The 14,655-nt window shown below is 33.3% G+C and overlaps 1 protein-coding gene, 4 non-coding genes and 1 pseudogene across 6 annotated transcripts; all 6 read right to left on the bottom strand.

Annotated features, from left to right (window-relative positions):
• Nucleotides 1-58: 58 nt before the first annotated feature.
• LOC104780533 (11-beta-hydroxysteroid dehydrogenase-like 2) lies at nucleotides 59-5,867 on the bottom strand (annotated as a pseudogene). Its single transcript, XR_015596165.1, has 6 exons — nucleotides 5,567-5,867; nucleotides 1,368-1,566; nucleotides 1,176-1,261; nucleotides 761-892; nucleotides 542-669; nucleotides 59-448 (listed from the first exon to the last, which is right to left on the bottom strand). The product of XR_015596165.1 is annotated as an 11-beta-hydroxysteroid dehydrogenase-like 2 (transcript).
• A 3,298-nt stretch (nucleotides 5,868-9,165) lies between these two features.
• On the bottom strand, nucleotides 9,166-12,716 carry LOC104780532 (11-beta-hydroxysteroid dehydrogenase-like 2). Its single transcript, XM_010505033.2, has 6 exons — nucleotides 10,914-12,716; nucleotides 10,598-10,790; nucleotides 10,411-10,496; nucleotides 9,927-10,058; nucleotides 9,705-9,833; nucleotides 9,166-9,603 (listed from the first exon to the last, which is right to left on the bottom strand). The coding sequence occupies exons 1-6, from the start codon at nucleotides 11,172-11,174 to the stop codon at nucleotides 9,397-9,399; spliced, it is 1,008 nt and encodes a 335-aa protein (XP_010503335.2). The 5' UTR covers nucleotides 11,175-12,716; the 3' UTR covers nucleotides 9,166-9,396.
• LOC147945952 (small nucleolar RNA R38) lies at nucleotides 11,685-11,778 on the bottom strand. The gene has a single exon (XR_015597956.1). It is a non-coding gene; the product is annotated as a small nucleolar RNA R38 (small nucleolar RNA).
• LOC147945951 (small nucleolar RNA snoR64a) lies at nucleotides 11,963-12,037 on the bottom strand. The gene has a single exon (XR_015597896.1). It is a non-coding gene; the product is annotated as a small nucleolar RNA snoR64a (small nucleolar RNA).
• Nucleotides 12,087-12,246, bottom strand: LOC147945950 (small nucleolar RNA snoR136). Its single transcript, XR_015597989.1, has one exon. It is a non-coding gene; the product is annotated as a small nucleolar RNA snoR136 (small nucleolar RNA).
• Nucleotides 12,284-12,368, bottom strand: LOC147945949 (small nucleolar RNA SNORD25). Its single transcript, XR_015597941.1, has one exon. It is a non-coding gene; the product is annotated as a small nucleolar RNA SNORD25 (small nucleolar RNA).
• Nucleotides 12,717-14,655: the final 1,939 nt, after the last annotated feature.

Genomic DNA, 14,655 nt, shown 5'->3' with positions numbered 1-14,655 from the left:
AGCTAATATTAATGTAGGTACAAAGATCTTATAATGATACATACCAATTCTAGAACAATTATATCCAATTGAATCGACTTTATTTATACGGAATGTTCGATTCTAAAACAAACTGAAACAAATATGAAGAAAGGGAAAAAGAGAAAGTAAAAGACTTAGATGTAACAAAGTAAAAGTTTCATGTCCATAATGACAACACAGCCGTAGTTGAAGACTAGAGATCTTGGATAGATCGATAGAATCAATCACGCTTGCAGAAAGGTTTGGCATAACGAACAAATAAATAGTTGACTACGTAGTCAACGATTTCAGGACAAACATTTCGTATCAAAAAAATCCATTTTATCCAAGATGGCTCTGCTATGTATGTCTCTCCTCTACCAATACCTTTGAAGATCGCTTTTGCGCATTTACTCACTGATTCCGAAAGGATGAAATCTGAACCAATCTATATTTTATATAAAGCATTAACACACATAAAATATATATTGTCATATATATAATTAAGGTCTAAAAATATTGTACAAATGTTATTACTGACCATTTCTATAAATCGAGGAGTGCCCATATCCGTAGATATATATCCTGGCATCACAATTGTTATTTTGATATCCGGACTGATCTCAACTCTTACGTTTCAAAGAATTTTAATAAAGCTGCTTTGCTTGCCTATACATCATACCAAAGAAATATCAATATATCATATAAAATATTTCTGTATATGAGAAGTATGTAAAAGATTTTGTAAGGAAAAAATTACTGAATAGACGCTTGACAATGGCAAAGGTATATTTGCCGAAGCAGAAGTAGTCACAACGATTTTTCCTTTGCTTTTTCGAAGATGAGGAATGGCAAAATAAGTTATGTATGTTGAGCCCCAAAAGTTGATATCCTTAATATACATTAAACACAAATTATATAAAAATTGAGGTGAAATGTTTTTGTATAGAAAACTAGAATTTTGAAAAGTTGTTTTTTCAATGAACTTACATTTTAAGAGTAATCGCAAAAGCAAACCAATACTTTCAAAGAGAAATTTAGCTAATGCGCTACATCGGACAAAACTAATACTTGTGTTTGAAGCAATCCAAATTATGTTCAACAACAGCTAAGCATTTTTCTTAATATAGAGACTACTAATAAAATTGTAAATGGAAAATTTAAAAGATACTCACCATTATATGATTAGCGTCTTGAATTTGGGTGAAATGTTCGAAAAGAACAGCTTGAGGTATCCCAGCATTGTTGATAAGGTGGTCCACTTGATTAGCATAATGGTAACCAATTTGACCAAAAAATCACAAAAAGTTAGAAGTTCATAATCATAACAGTAATATAGATAATAATCCTTTTATTCGAGTACGTACGTTTCCCGAAATGAAGAATTGTCTCATCGATAAACTACTTGCAGTCATCAACATTAGAAACATCACCAGGTATAATGATGACATCACCCGATCCTATTCCTAATTGGCGTAGTGTTTCTGCTACTATCTCTAGACGATCCTTTCTTCGAGCAACAAGAGCTAAACATGCTCCTTTCTTTGCGTACTCGTATGCCACATGCTTTAGTTTTTGGAACCCAACAAAACAATGAAACATCAATAATAGGATCATGCTTTACAAAATTGTTACCAAAAAAAAAAAAAAAAACAATATCACAACGCATAGTCGTCTAGCTATCATCAAATAAATAAAGAAACAACTCAATCCATAACACGTTAGAACCTCAAGAAACAATATATCTATCTATATATATATATATATATAAACCAAATCTAAATCATCTCATGTGATATATAAATAATAAATTTCTTAATTGTGTTTAAATCAATAATAATTTGTATATTATATATCGTTTAAAATAATAAATCTAATTATCCTCAAATTATATAGTGAACAAAAATGTAACGACTAGAATTACTAGTCAATAATAATTACTTAAGCATCCGTTGATAAACTTTTACGTAAGACTAATAACAATGATTAAACATGATAATAATTTTATATAATATGACAAGGTTTTTTTTAACTTTGTTTATCGATGCGATATTTGGTGTTTTATTTTTTGCGACATGTATCATTTGCATTAATTTGAAGTTTGATCCTTTAAATTTATTTACTTAGAAAAATATTTATTTCTTTTATCTTTCTCTACCAAATGGAGATTTTCAAAAATACCTTTTTTTCCTATATCACTTTTTAAAAATACCCTTTCATGTTGATCATTTTCAAAAATACACCTTTTCTATGAATAAAATTACTAAATTCTAAACTCTAAACTCCAAATACAAAACTCTAACCCCTCAAAACTATATCCAAAATGTAAAATGAGAACCCAAACCTAAAAAAAAAAATTCTTAAAATTAATTTAACATATTGAAATTATGTAAAAGAGAGTAAAAATGAAAATGTTCAAAAAGAAGGGTATTTTTGAAAAGGAGTATCCCAAAAAGGGTATTTTTAACAAATTCTCAATCTTTAATTATTTTGGGTCTGTATTATTTAGTATTATTTCATCCTGTGCATTAATTAGAATTTTGATCCTTTAAATTTATTTACTTAGAAAAGTATTTATTTCTTTTATCTTCCACTACCAAATCTTTAATTATTTTGGGTTTGTATTATTTAGTATTATTTCATAACAAAAATCTATATAGTTTACTTTGGAAAAAAAAAGTAATCCATTTTACAAGAATATATCTATTTTACTTTATACAATCTGTAAATTCCTCACTAATTTTTCTTTAAATTTCTTTACTCTTTGTAACATCCGCGAACCGAAATCCCGGTTTAGAGATTGCATCGGTCGATGCAAGGTTGTTTCTGCGGACGAGTTTAAGTGAAACGCTGCGTTTTGGGCAAAGGGAAAAGGGGAAAAACCCTTAAGTCGTATATTTGGTCTCATTAGTTGTTTTGACCGCTTTTGAGAGAGAGAAAAGAGATAAAGAGTGTTTTTGGTGTTCTTGGAGTTTTCCTGGAGATTTGAGGCTGTTCATGTAGAGATCTGTAGCTGGGATCGTTGTAGGAGCTTCCTAGGAGCGTTGTTTTGCTTATTTGAGGTTCAGATTCGTCTTGGCAAAGGTAAGTGCAGGACCATGACTTATCTAAGCTAGAGATCTCTCTAATTTGCGTGTTATGTGTTGTTAGACTTGATAGATTGGTATTTGGGACGATTGGAAGCTTTCTTGTGGCTTGGGATTGTGTTTTGTGGTTACAGGAACAAAAATCCGGCGAGAAGCTTCGGGGGAAAACGATGCTCGGCATTGCATCGGTCGATGCACTCTGTGCGTCGGTCGATTCAAATGCGAGGACGACACTTAAACTCTAGGGTTTTTGTGCTATATCGAGCATGCGTCGGTCGATGCATGCTAAGTGTTTATAAAATACTCATGCATTACAATATGTGTTTGTGGTGCAGGTAAAGGCAAAGTGTGATCGTGGAATCAAGGCAATGAAGAGGAGGATGTTCTAGGGACTCGATTGGATGTTGTCTCGCATTGGTAGGTTGCTAGAGTTGGGTCTTTAGAACTTGCTAGGTTGTTGGTTCCTTGTTTCCTGTTGTTTGATATTGGAGTATTGTTATATTTGATTATTGGTTATTAGTTATTGGATTATTGTTTGGATATTGGTATCTGTTATTTTCGCTGTTGGTTGTGATTGTGGTTAGGTGGCTAGTGTGTATGAGACCACTAGTTGTTGTTTATTATTTTAGTATTATTTATTATTTATTATTTTTAAAAAAACGGATCATGTCGTTTCACTCTTCGTCTACCAAATCTTTAATTATTTTTGGTTTTTTTATTTAGTATTATTTCATAGCAAAATATCTATATAGTTTACTTTTGTTAAATAAAAATAATAATATATTTTACAAGAATATATAATTATTCTATTTTTTTTACGATTTATAAATTCTTCACTAAATTTTTTATCACAACCGTAACTTTACTTAACTATTTTTATCGGTTTCACATGTCAATCTTTATTATATATATTAAACTATAATAAAGTACAATTATGAGGAATTGTCATTTGTCACCACTCTATTTCTTTAACACGTGCCATTTTGTTTTTTTCAATTTTAATGAAATAAAAGACACATTATTGCTAATCTAAAACTAAATTGTCTACACACATTTTTTAATTTGAGAAATTTTATATGTTCAGTTTATTTAGGTTACATTTACTTCGCTCAATCAATTACCATCAAGACATTATCGGTGGACGTTTTCTTTTGTTCAAACGGTTCATGTTGCAATAATGCATATGACAGAATTAATTACAATTAATATGTTTTATAACTGTATTTATTGCCATGAATGTGTTTACTCAGAATAATGTATCAAAACAATTTCTTACAAACTTCATAAAATGTTTAGTATATTATATAAGATCCAATGCTCACATGATTAATAATGAAGAAAACGATCACGCACTATATATCTTTCTTTTCCCATCATTTCCCATGGTATTTATTTATTTATTTATTTTGGTATCAGAGTCTTGTCAATATTTATTAGCCTCTTTCAAAGGATTATGTTTTATGATAGTCATAATTTTAACGTTTTTGCATTGTTTTGTAATGTATTTTTTAACTTTCAAATTATAGTTGGAAGTCTTTAGTGATAAAGATGAACCCAATGCTCGACTCCTAAAGCACAATTTCTTTGGCTTTGAACATTCACTCATAATATTATACCTCTCAAGTCGTCTGATCTTCAACTACAATATATTTCTTGGTTTATGTTTCGTAAATTTGCTTTGTTTTCTATTTTTAAAAGCTCTTTATCTCCATTACAAAAATATATTTTACTTTGCATATTGATAAAAATTTGAGCCTAATTTTACCGTGTAATGCATATGTACATGGTCAAAAGATCATGTACTTCTTTATGCCTCTTTGGAATCACTTCCCAAACTTTACAATATACTTTCGCATTATACGAAAAAACATTACAGAGATCTATTGTAAAATATTCGATATATATATATATATATGTACATAACTACATATTGTAACATCAATAATTTCATCATAGATATATTTCAATCGTTAAAAGTGGTATAAATTAACAAGTAGATTAACCTGTACAAAAGCAAGACTACTTTTATATCGCATTGGTATTGTTTGAGTTACCAATCATACCTCATGTCTATTTTTCTGTAACCCTTATTACATCCGTCATTATGCCGAAAAAAGCTTACACCATTTAGGGTATAATTTTGAAGATATATGATTTAGTATTTAGAGTATAAGATTAAAAGCATTATACTATTTTAGTATTTTTAGAATTTTAGAAATAATGTGCTAAATTTAAAACCAAAACTTATTTTTATGCAATTTGTGAAAATTGTCCCTCTATTAACACACTTCATAATTATAAATGTATATTTTTAAATTCTTTTCAAGGCATATATAAATAATATCATGTACATTTCATATATAATTTAATGAAAATTTTATTTTACATACAAAATATTTGATTTTATAACCTACGTATCGCGTGGATAACTTTCTAGTTATATATATATAAAAGAAGCATATCAGCCAAAACAAGCTAACCTCTCCAATACCGGAGGAAGCTCCGGTAATTAGAACTACTTTTCCTGCAACATTATCAGAGCAAAGGTGCTTGTAGGACAACTCACGAGTTTAATCAAAAGATAAAATGAGTAAAACAGGACGAGAAAACTGATGGTAAGAGGAGGAAGAAGAAGATTGAGAATAATGTGAAGCATATCCATGTTATTATTGTTGATTTACACAACCTACTCCTCTACTTGTTTTTTCGATCCCTCAAACTTGTACTTGACAATAGAAGTCTATTAGTAGAAACGAAGGAGGAATTTTAGTTATTGCCGAGTCATAAATGAAAAGGTGTTTGTTGGACCTCAATAAGTATTTGGACCTCATATAGTGAGACCTTCATCGATATCTTTTTATAAAAAAATATCAAGTGATGAGAAGTTAATCTATATGCCTTCATGTGTGTGACTATCATGCGTTTGACATAATGGAGGCAGTTAGAAGTTAGAACCTTCACTGAAAAGACTTAAAAGTTTGATAGCAATGTGCAAATACAAAACGTACGTACGCCATTTTGATAATCAAAATAATTGATGGGTGGTAAACAAAACGTTACACAAAAAATTTCCGTCAAAAAAAAGAATAGTACAAATAAATTTGTCAACTCACATCCGGAAGTCATTAATATTGGGATTACTTTGCAATTTTTGGAATTCTCAAGGGAGAATTGCTAATCCAGTTCTTGTTGGTTCAAAGCCTGAAATGGAACAGCTACACATAGACAATATTAGATCTCTTAAAGCGTCATCATATCATTTGCCTTACAATAACACACAATCAAACACAAAAGCACCACTAGAAAGGCACCTTGTGGTGAATATCATCACCATAAAGGCACACTCTTTTACTTTAAAGTTTATACTATAGAATCTAGCCCTGGGCATAATATCCGGTACCGAAGAACCGTACCGGAACCGAACCAATAAAAACGGTATCGGGTAGGGTTCAGGTTAAGCAGAATTACCGAATGGACTAAGAGGCCTTGGTAAAATGGACTTCGGTGCGGGTTCGGGTTGTAACTTAAGTATATTGGGCCACCGTTTTAGATCTGTTTAACCTAAAGGCCTAATAAGGCCTTGACCCACTAAGGCTAGCCATGGGCATCATATCCGGTATCGAAGAACCGTACCGGAACCGAACCAATAAAAGCGGTATCGGGTAGGGTTCGGGTTAAGCAGAATTACCGAATGGGCTATGGTTTAATCGGTTATTTTGGTTATTTACATAGGTATTTATAATTTTAATCGGTTATCTCGGGTTTTAGTCAGTTATTTGAGTATTTTGGTTACTGAAAATAACCGAACCGATTATAACCCGGAAAAATTTCGGGTTATTTCGGATTTTGTATTGGAGTAGAAAACTGCTCCGAACCCGGCCAGTTACTAACCATACCGAACCGAATTTTTTGTAAATTACCGAATAGGATCTCTAGATCTTATATCGATTTACCCGAGACCCGATTGCTTAGGAGTAATAGAATCATTAACTTAAATGAGGATTTCATTTAAATCCAACCGTATTAGGAAAAAAAAAACAGTTCAGTGGGAAGTATATGTGAAATACTCATATTCAAGTGGACAAATAAAATAATTTATTGAAGATCACAACTCGTCTCACTTGTTAGCGAGCATATTTTAGTACTCTCCTCCTTCCTCGTTCGCCATAGATTGTCTCGCAACCGTGACTCGAGGTTGTGTTAACAAGAATCGGGCCCGACCGGCATTGCCGACGTTGCTGTCAACTGTACACCTTCTTAGACATCATGAGTATGACCGCGTTTATGTCTTCCAGGGTCGAGACTAAACCGCTAAACGCAATGTACAGAGTCATTTTCGGGTTTAATCCTCCGCTGTTCTTGGCACCACCATGAGGAAGATGTGCATTGTTGGTTGAATCTGATGATTTCTTTGGCACCAACTGAGACAAGAACTCTTTCCCGAACTTCATGTTTAATATCCGTGTTCTTTTGCACAACTACTACTTATGGGTAACATTTTAATACTAGATGCGATACATAAAATATAATAATACAATTTAGTTTTATTTGAAAAACATAAACAATAGTAAAACAAATTGAAACAAATATGACCTCAGGGGACTACCTCCCTTTTATCGAAAAAATACGCTGCTATACACTGCTGGCGTCTCCGCGACCCAGAGAGAAGAGATTCTCCATGATTTCCCGTTTGCGTCTGGATCATTGCCAGTACGGTATTTGGGCTTGCCGCTTTTGTCAAGCAGGATGACCTCAGGGGACTACCTCCCTCTTATCGAAAAAATATGCATGCGAATAGCTTCCTGGACAGCTAGAATGCTATCTTTTGCAGGACGATATGTGTCTGACAAATTTCGGTGCTCTTTAATCTGACAAATTTCTGGATATCAGCTTATAGACTCCCTAAAGCGTGTATCCAAGAGATTGATCGATTATGCTCCGCTTTCTTGTGGTCTGGACCTTCCCTGAACGCAAAGAAAGCTAAAGTCGCTTGGTCAGAGGTCTGCTTACCAAAGAGTGAAGGTGGATTGGGGTTAAGATCACTCGAGGAAGCAAATAAGGTTAGTATGCTCAAACTGATTTGGCGAATCTGTTCAGCTAGGAGCTCTCTCTGGGTTGATTGGGTGAAACGGTCCCTCATTCGAACTGGTTCTTTCTGGGCTGAAAAAGAAAACACAACCTCTGGCTCTTGGATTTGGAGAAAGCTACTGAAATATAGGTACCTTGCAAAGCAGTTTTTTAAGATGGAAGTGCACAATGGTGCATCAACATCCTTCTGGTACGACAACTGGAGTCCGCTAGGTTATTTACACGATACACGAGGTTTTATAGACCTTGGTATCACAAAACCAAGCACTATGGCGGATGTTATGAATATGTAGAGGAGACATAGGCATCGGTTCCCTTTGTTTATTGCTATCGAGGAGGAAATACAGAAGCAGCAATTAAGTCGTTCTGACGACGCTCATGATATACCTTTATGGAAGGGTAAAAACGACTGCTACCGAAGTAGCTTCTCAACCAAAGATACATGGACCCATATACATGCAGCTCATCCACAACTGACTGCCTACAAAGCAATCTGGTTCACACATGCCACTCCAAAGTACGCTTTCCTCACCTGGTTGGTAGTAAAAAACAGAGTCGCAACAGGTGACAAACTGCAGAAATGGAATCCTCAGGTAAACGCAAGCTGCATCCTTTGCAATCATCCGCAAGAAACAACAGAGCATCTTTTTTTCAAATGTTCATATTCAGAGCTGGTGTGGGAAGGGTTAGTACAAAAGTTACTTGCTGACAAATACACAAGCCATTGGAGAGAAGTCATCACTCTTCTTACCGGTAATGCTCTGGATAAAACACACAAGTTCATCTTGGGTTATGCTCTCCAAACTACCATCTACTCGCTTTGGAGAGAAAGAAACGGACGACGGCATGGAGAAAGTTCTTTAACGCCAGAGCACTTGATCACCCTAATAGACAAGAATGTTCGAAACCGACTCAGCACACTACCATGCGGCCAGAGCACTTGGTTTGCAGCAAGATTCTACTGAATGAATTTATATCAAACTGGTCAAAGTTTTTTCGAACATAAACTTTGTAAAACATTTATTTTTCTTTTGAATATAATTTAACATTAAATTCAAAAAAAAAAAAAACAAATATGAAGAAAGAGAAAAGGAGAAAGTAAAAGACTTATATGCAATAACGTAATATAACACAAAGTGTATGCTTCATGTCCATAATGAACAAATTGACAACGTAACACAGCCATAGTTGAAGACCTGAGATCTTGGATAGACCGTTATGATCAATCACGCTTGAGGTAAGGTTTGCCATAGCGAACAAATATGTAGTTGAGTACGTAGTCAACAATTTCAGGACAAACTTTTTGTATCATAAAGATCCATTTTATCCAAGATGGCTCTGCTATGTATGTCTCTCCTCTAGCAATACCTTTGAAGATCGATTTTGCGCATTTACTCACTGATTCTGAGAGGATTAAATCTGAACCATACTATATTTCCATAAAGCACATATATTAGTTAATGTCAAATATATATAAGGTATTACAAATGAGGCGAAAAAAAAATGTTATGTACAAATGTTACTACTGACCATATCTATAAATAGAGGAGTGGTCATATTAGTAGATATGAATCCAGGGATAACAATTGTTATTTTGATATCTGGACTGATCTCAACTCTTAACGTTTCAAAGAATTTTAATAAAGCTGCTTTACTTGCCTATATATGCACCATACCAAAGAAATATCAATATTATATAAAACATTTCTGTATATGAGAAGTATGAAAAAGATTCTGTAAAGAAAATTTTACTGAATAGACGCTTGCCGATGGCAAAGGTATAACTGCTGAAGCAGAAGTAGTCACAACGATTTTTCCTTTGCTTTTTCGAAGATGAGGAATGGCAAAATAAGTTATGTATGTGGAGCCCCAAAAGTTGATATCCTTAATATACATTACACACAAATTAGATACAACTAGTCAATCTATGTAGGGTTTGTTTCTTGATCCAAACAAATATTATGTTTCAGATTATAACATTAACTAAATGTCTAAAGATTATGTTAATTTTTAAATGTAAGTATGTAACCAAATTATTTTGGTGCTTTGATTCAGTAAAGTTGTGAACGCTAATGAGAAACAGGAGATGAAATGTTTTTGTATAGAAAACTAGAATTTATCGAAAAAGTTGTATTTTTATGAAGCAATCAAAATCATGTTCGACAACAGCTAAGCATTTTTCTTAATATAGGGATTAATAATATAATTGTAAATGGATACTTAAAAAGAAACTCACCATTATATGATTAGCGTCTTGAATTTGGGTGAAATTTTCGAAAAGAATAGTTTGAGGTACCCCAGCATTGTTGATAAGGTGGTCCACTGTTTAGATATAATAACTTGATTAGCATAATGAGTTACAATTTGACTAAAAAATCATAAGAAGCTAGAATTTCACAATCATAACAATATTTAGTACTTACATTTTCCGAAATGAAGAATTGTCTCATCGATAAACTTCTTGCAGTCCTCAACGTTAGAAACATCACCAGGTATGATAATGACATCACCCGATCCTAATTGACGTGATGTTTCTGCTACTATCTCTAGACGATCCTTTCTTCGAGCAACAAGAGCTAAACATGCTCCTTTCTTTGCGTACTCGTATGCCACATGCTTTTAGTTTTTGGAACCCAACAAAACAATTCAAATAATATTTGGACATAAAAGACTATAGTAATAACAATAATTAAAGATGATAATAATAAAAGCATATAGCATCCAAAACAAGCTAACAACCTCTCCAATGCCGGAAGAAGCTCCGGTAATTAAAACTACTTTTCCGGCAACATTTTCAAACCAAAGGTGCTTGTAAAGACAGCTCACGAGTTTGATAAAAAGATATAATGGGTAAAATAGAACGAGAAAGCTAATGGTAAGAGGAGGGAGAAGAAGATTGAGAATGGTGTGAATCAAATCCATGGTTGCCGAGTAGATGATGTAAATCCAGAGATGGTTCGACCCCATTAAGTAGTTGTAGCCTATTGAAATAACGTTCATCAGTAATGAGCCTCCATTTACGTTATTTATTAAAACCGATCATATTGTAATGACATAGTGTTGAAGAGTAATGTGCAAAGTATAACAGCACGACATTCTAATTGACAACATGATTTAATTGAATAGTGATACAAGAAGTAATACATTTAAATTATCACATTCCATGACTTCAAGTACAAACATCTCACTAATGCTAAAGTACAAAAGAATTTAGCATTCCTCTCGACAGCTCCAGAAGTGTAGGTAACATTAGCACGTCTAGAAATCTTTGTAACAACGGGACTACTTTGAAACGATTGCCTTTCAAGGAACATAGTTGACCTGAAATGGAACTGGTACACGAAGCCCTTTGCCTTGCAATTCATACCAAGCAAACAAATTTATAAAGTCAAAAACAACAAATTGATAATATTTCAATTGTAAAACGAACCTTGAGAACAAAACAATAAAATTATAAAACTACTACAAACAAAAAACATTAAACGGATTTAAGATAGGAAAAACGTTGTGGTGTGTGTCAGATTACAAAAGACTCAGCAACGACTTTAAAAGCCTAAGCCAGGGATAACTGTATTTTGATTTTTGTTTCTCATCATTCACAACCACCACACAAACATTGTCAATCCACAAAAACAAACTTCAGAAAATATAAAACAATCAAATAAGCCTCAGACCGTCCTAGTCAAGTAAGATGCTTTTCAACACTCAAGTTTCAGCAACCATTCAATCTAATCATCACAGGCTTCCCAACCAAAACCACACAAAAACTTTTAAAAAAACAGAGGAAATCATCAGATCTTCCTATACAAGAGTTATTCATAATACTCAGAAATCTCTAAGCATTCAACAACTTGGCAAAGTGTTCATCATTTGAATCCCATTGCAATGAAAAAAACCATCAAAACACACACAAAATATTGTTCCCCGACGTCCTAAGAAACATCATTAAAAATTTGAAGAACAGGATAGCGAGGGAAACTAAATTTGCTGTAGGCTAATACACTTCACAACAAGCTTCACATATCCAAAAAAATATTCAAAGCATGAATCTTTATATCAATGTAAAAGCCACACCTAAACCCTAAGACACAATCAAAATCTAAACAAGGAAGAACTCAGTCCCTTAGATGTTCATAATAATGCGATCATTACCGCAATCATTACAGGTCTGTAAACTGACTCATCACTGTTCTTCCCAAACACAAAATACAAAGATTTAAGACAAAACCTAATAAAGAGAGATGTAGCTGCTCAAGTAATGCTTCCTAATCAGTAGTATCAATACTAGAATTAACAGTAATGATTACTAAAGTGACTAGAGAGCGATTATATAGAACTAAGAGCAACACGATTCATATTGCTTCAAGGGAACGAATCATATGGGAACGGACAAATCCACATCGACTATCTGATGAAGCCATATATAAAAACTATTCCAGATCTAAAAACTAAAATCACATCAAGAACAAAGCTAACAGAGGTAATGATTCGAAGGCTAAGCTATAATAATAAACCCTAGAGGATGAATCGGCTGAAGAAGTGTGAGATGAATTAGGTTTGGTGTGTGGGAAGTGTTTATATAGGTTTATAAGTCGGTATTGGAGATTAGGGTTTTTTTAAGGTGGCGATCAAATGACGAAAATAGCCTTGGGCTGAAGTTGTGTTAAATCCTCTTTTGTGGTATTTGTGACGGCCCAGTATTATATTGAAATTGGTGTTTTTTTTTGAAGGTACGGTTTGAATTAGATAGCCAAATTTTAGGAAGTTATTTGGAATTTTGGACAATATTAATTTTTAAGTTTTTAGAAAAAATAATTGCGTAATATTTTTGAGGTGTGATTACGACTTTAACCCACAAAATAAAGATTTTAGGGTGCTTTGGAAAAAAAAAAAAAAAAAAACATGTTATTATATCTCTCCGATGACATACTCTGTTACATGGTTACCCTTAGCTATATATACATCGATGTGTGATTGTTATTTTTACACGGACGGTGTGACCAACTATTTTATACGTACAATGACAAGTTATTGAATCAAATTCAAACAACAATTGTGTATGAGAGCGAAAGCCATTTTTCATCAACCATGAAAGAAACAATTTCACTTGTAATTTTGTTAAGAGTGCCATGCACCACTAATCTAAATTGCTAATCAATTTTGTTTAAACCGTCGACACTTTGTTGTTAATTTTGTTTGGTTCACTTGTGCCAACTTTTGGAAGTTTACATTGGTGAACATGTCAATGTCATTATCCCGCTGTCAATTTTCTTAAATTTGGGAAAATATGAAATTTTCAAACTATGTGAGTTTCCGTGTAACATATCTGTTGAACGATCAAAGTAGATCTCGACTCATTGTCTAGTCACCATATTCATGGAAACGTGATGTTTTGCAGAACGTACCATCTCGTTGCAAGACTTTAGCTGCAGATTCCGAATCAAGTGCTTGTCGTAATTATTCAGTGGACCTGAGTATACATCCCCCATTTAATTTGAAGAACGGAATATTCTGATCGAGATGAAATACAAATACATAATCATGTAAGACTACTAGAAAGTAGTCCACACGATGCGTGGTTTATGTACGCATTATTAACTTGAAATATAAAATAAAGGTTTTAATCAATTATATATGAAATTTACAGATGTAATTGTTAATATATATCTTAAAAAATAATATTCTTAACACTACGATTCAACTACAATTTATAATTTATATATGTTAAATATTGTTTAATAGAAGGGTCATGAAAAAAGGGAAAAATGTCATTAAAATCCCCAAGTCTACATTTTCGTTGATTTAAAACCTGAACTCTGATTTTGGAGGGAAAAAACACCAATTATTTGTTGACTTCCAAATAAATCGCAAACTATCGTTGACTTAGCCTTTTGAGGCACAACATTAAGTGGTCAAACGGAGAAATTAAACGGGGTTAATTATCCGTTAACGAGATTCGTTAATAGCAAAACGACGCTGTTTATAACACCTTAAAACCCCCCAAATTGAGAAATCGATTCTCAATTTCCCCAATTCACAAACCCTAATCGAACATGATATCTTCGATGACGAGAAGATTCCAGATCTCTTTTTGTTATACACCGGAAGAACGGTTGACCAAGATTCTCTTCAGTTCTCGATGTAAAGATCATTACACCGGCTCCACAAACACACTTCAATGGCACTCCACGGTCAAACGAGGCTACCACCAATGTCTTTGAGCTAGAACTCATCTCGTCAACTCGAAGAAGAAGAAGAAAGGATAAAGAAAAGATAAATTGAGATCGATTAGGGTTTGTGAATTGGGGAAATTGGGAATCGATTTCTTAATTTAGGGATTTTAGGGTGTTGTAAACATTGTCGTTTTGCTATCAACGGATCTCGTTAATGGATAATTAACCACGTTTAATTTCCCCGCTTGACCACTTAATGTTTTGCCTCGAAAGGTTAGGTCAACGAGAGTTTGCGATTTATTTAAAAG

The sequence above is a fragment of the Camelina sativa genome, chromosome 4 (assembly GCF_030686135.1).
Source record: "Camelina sativa cultivar CO46 ecotype springtype chromosome 4, ASM3068613v1".
Taxonomy (NCBI): Eukaryota; Viridiplantae; Streptophyta; class Magnoliopsida; order Brassicales; family Brassicaceae; genus Camelina; species Camelina sativa.
Note: the sequence above shows the minus strand (reverse complement) of the source record. Positions and strands in the feature narration are given on the sequence as shown.

Coding starts and splice junctions, on each gene's coding strand:
- LOC104780532 (XM_010505033.2), bottom strand. CDS start 11,174: ATGAACGTTATTTCAATAGGCTACAACTACTTAATGGGGTCGAACCAT. Junction 10,791..10,913: donor CTTCTTCCGGCATTGGAGAG/GTTGTTAGCTTG, acceptor AAAAACTAAAAG/CATGTGGCATACGAGTACGC. Junction 9,604..9,704: donor CTCCTCTATTTATAGATATG/GTCAGTAGTAAC, acceptor ATGGAAATATAG/TATGGTTCAGATTTAATCCT.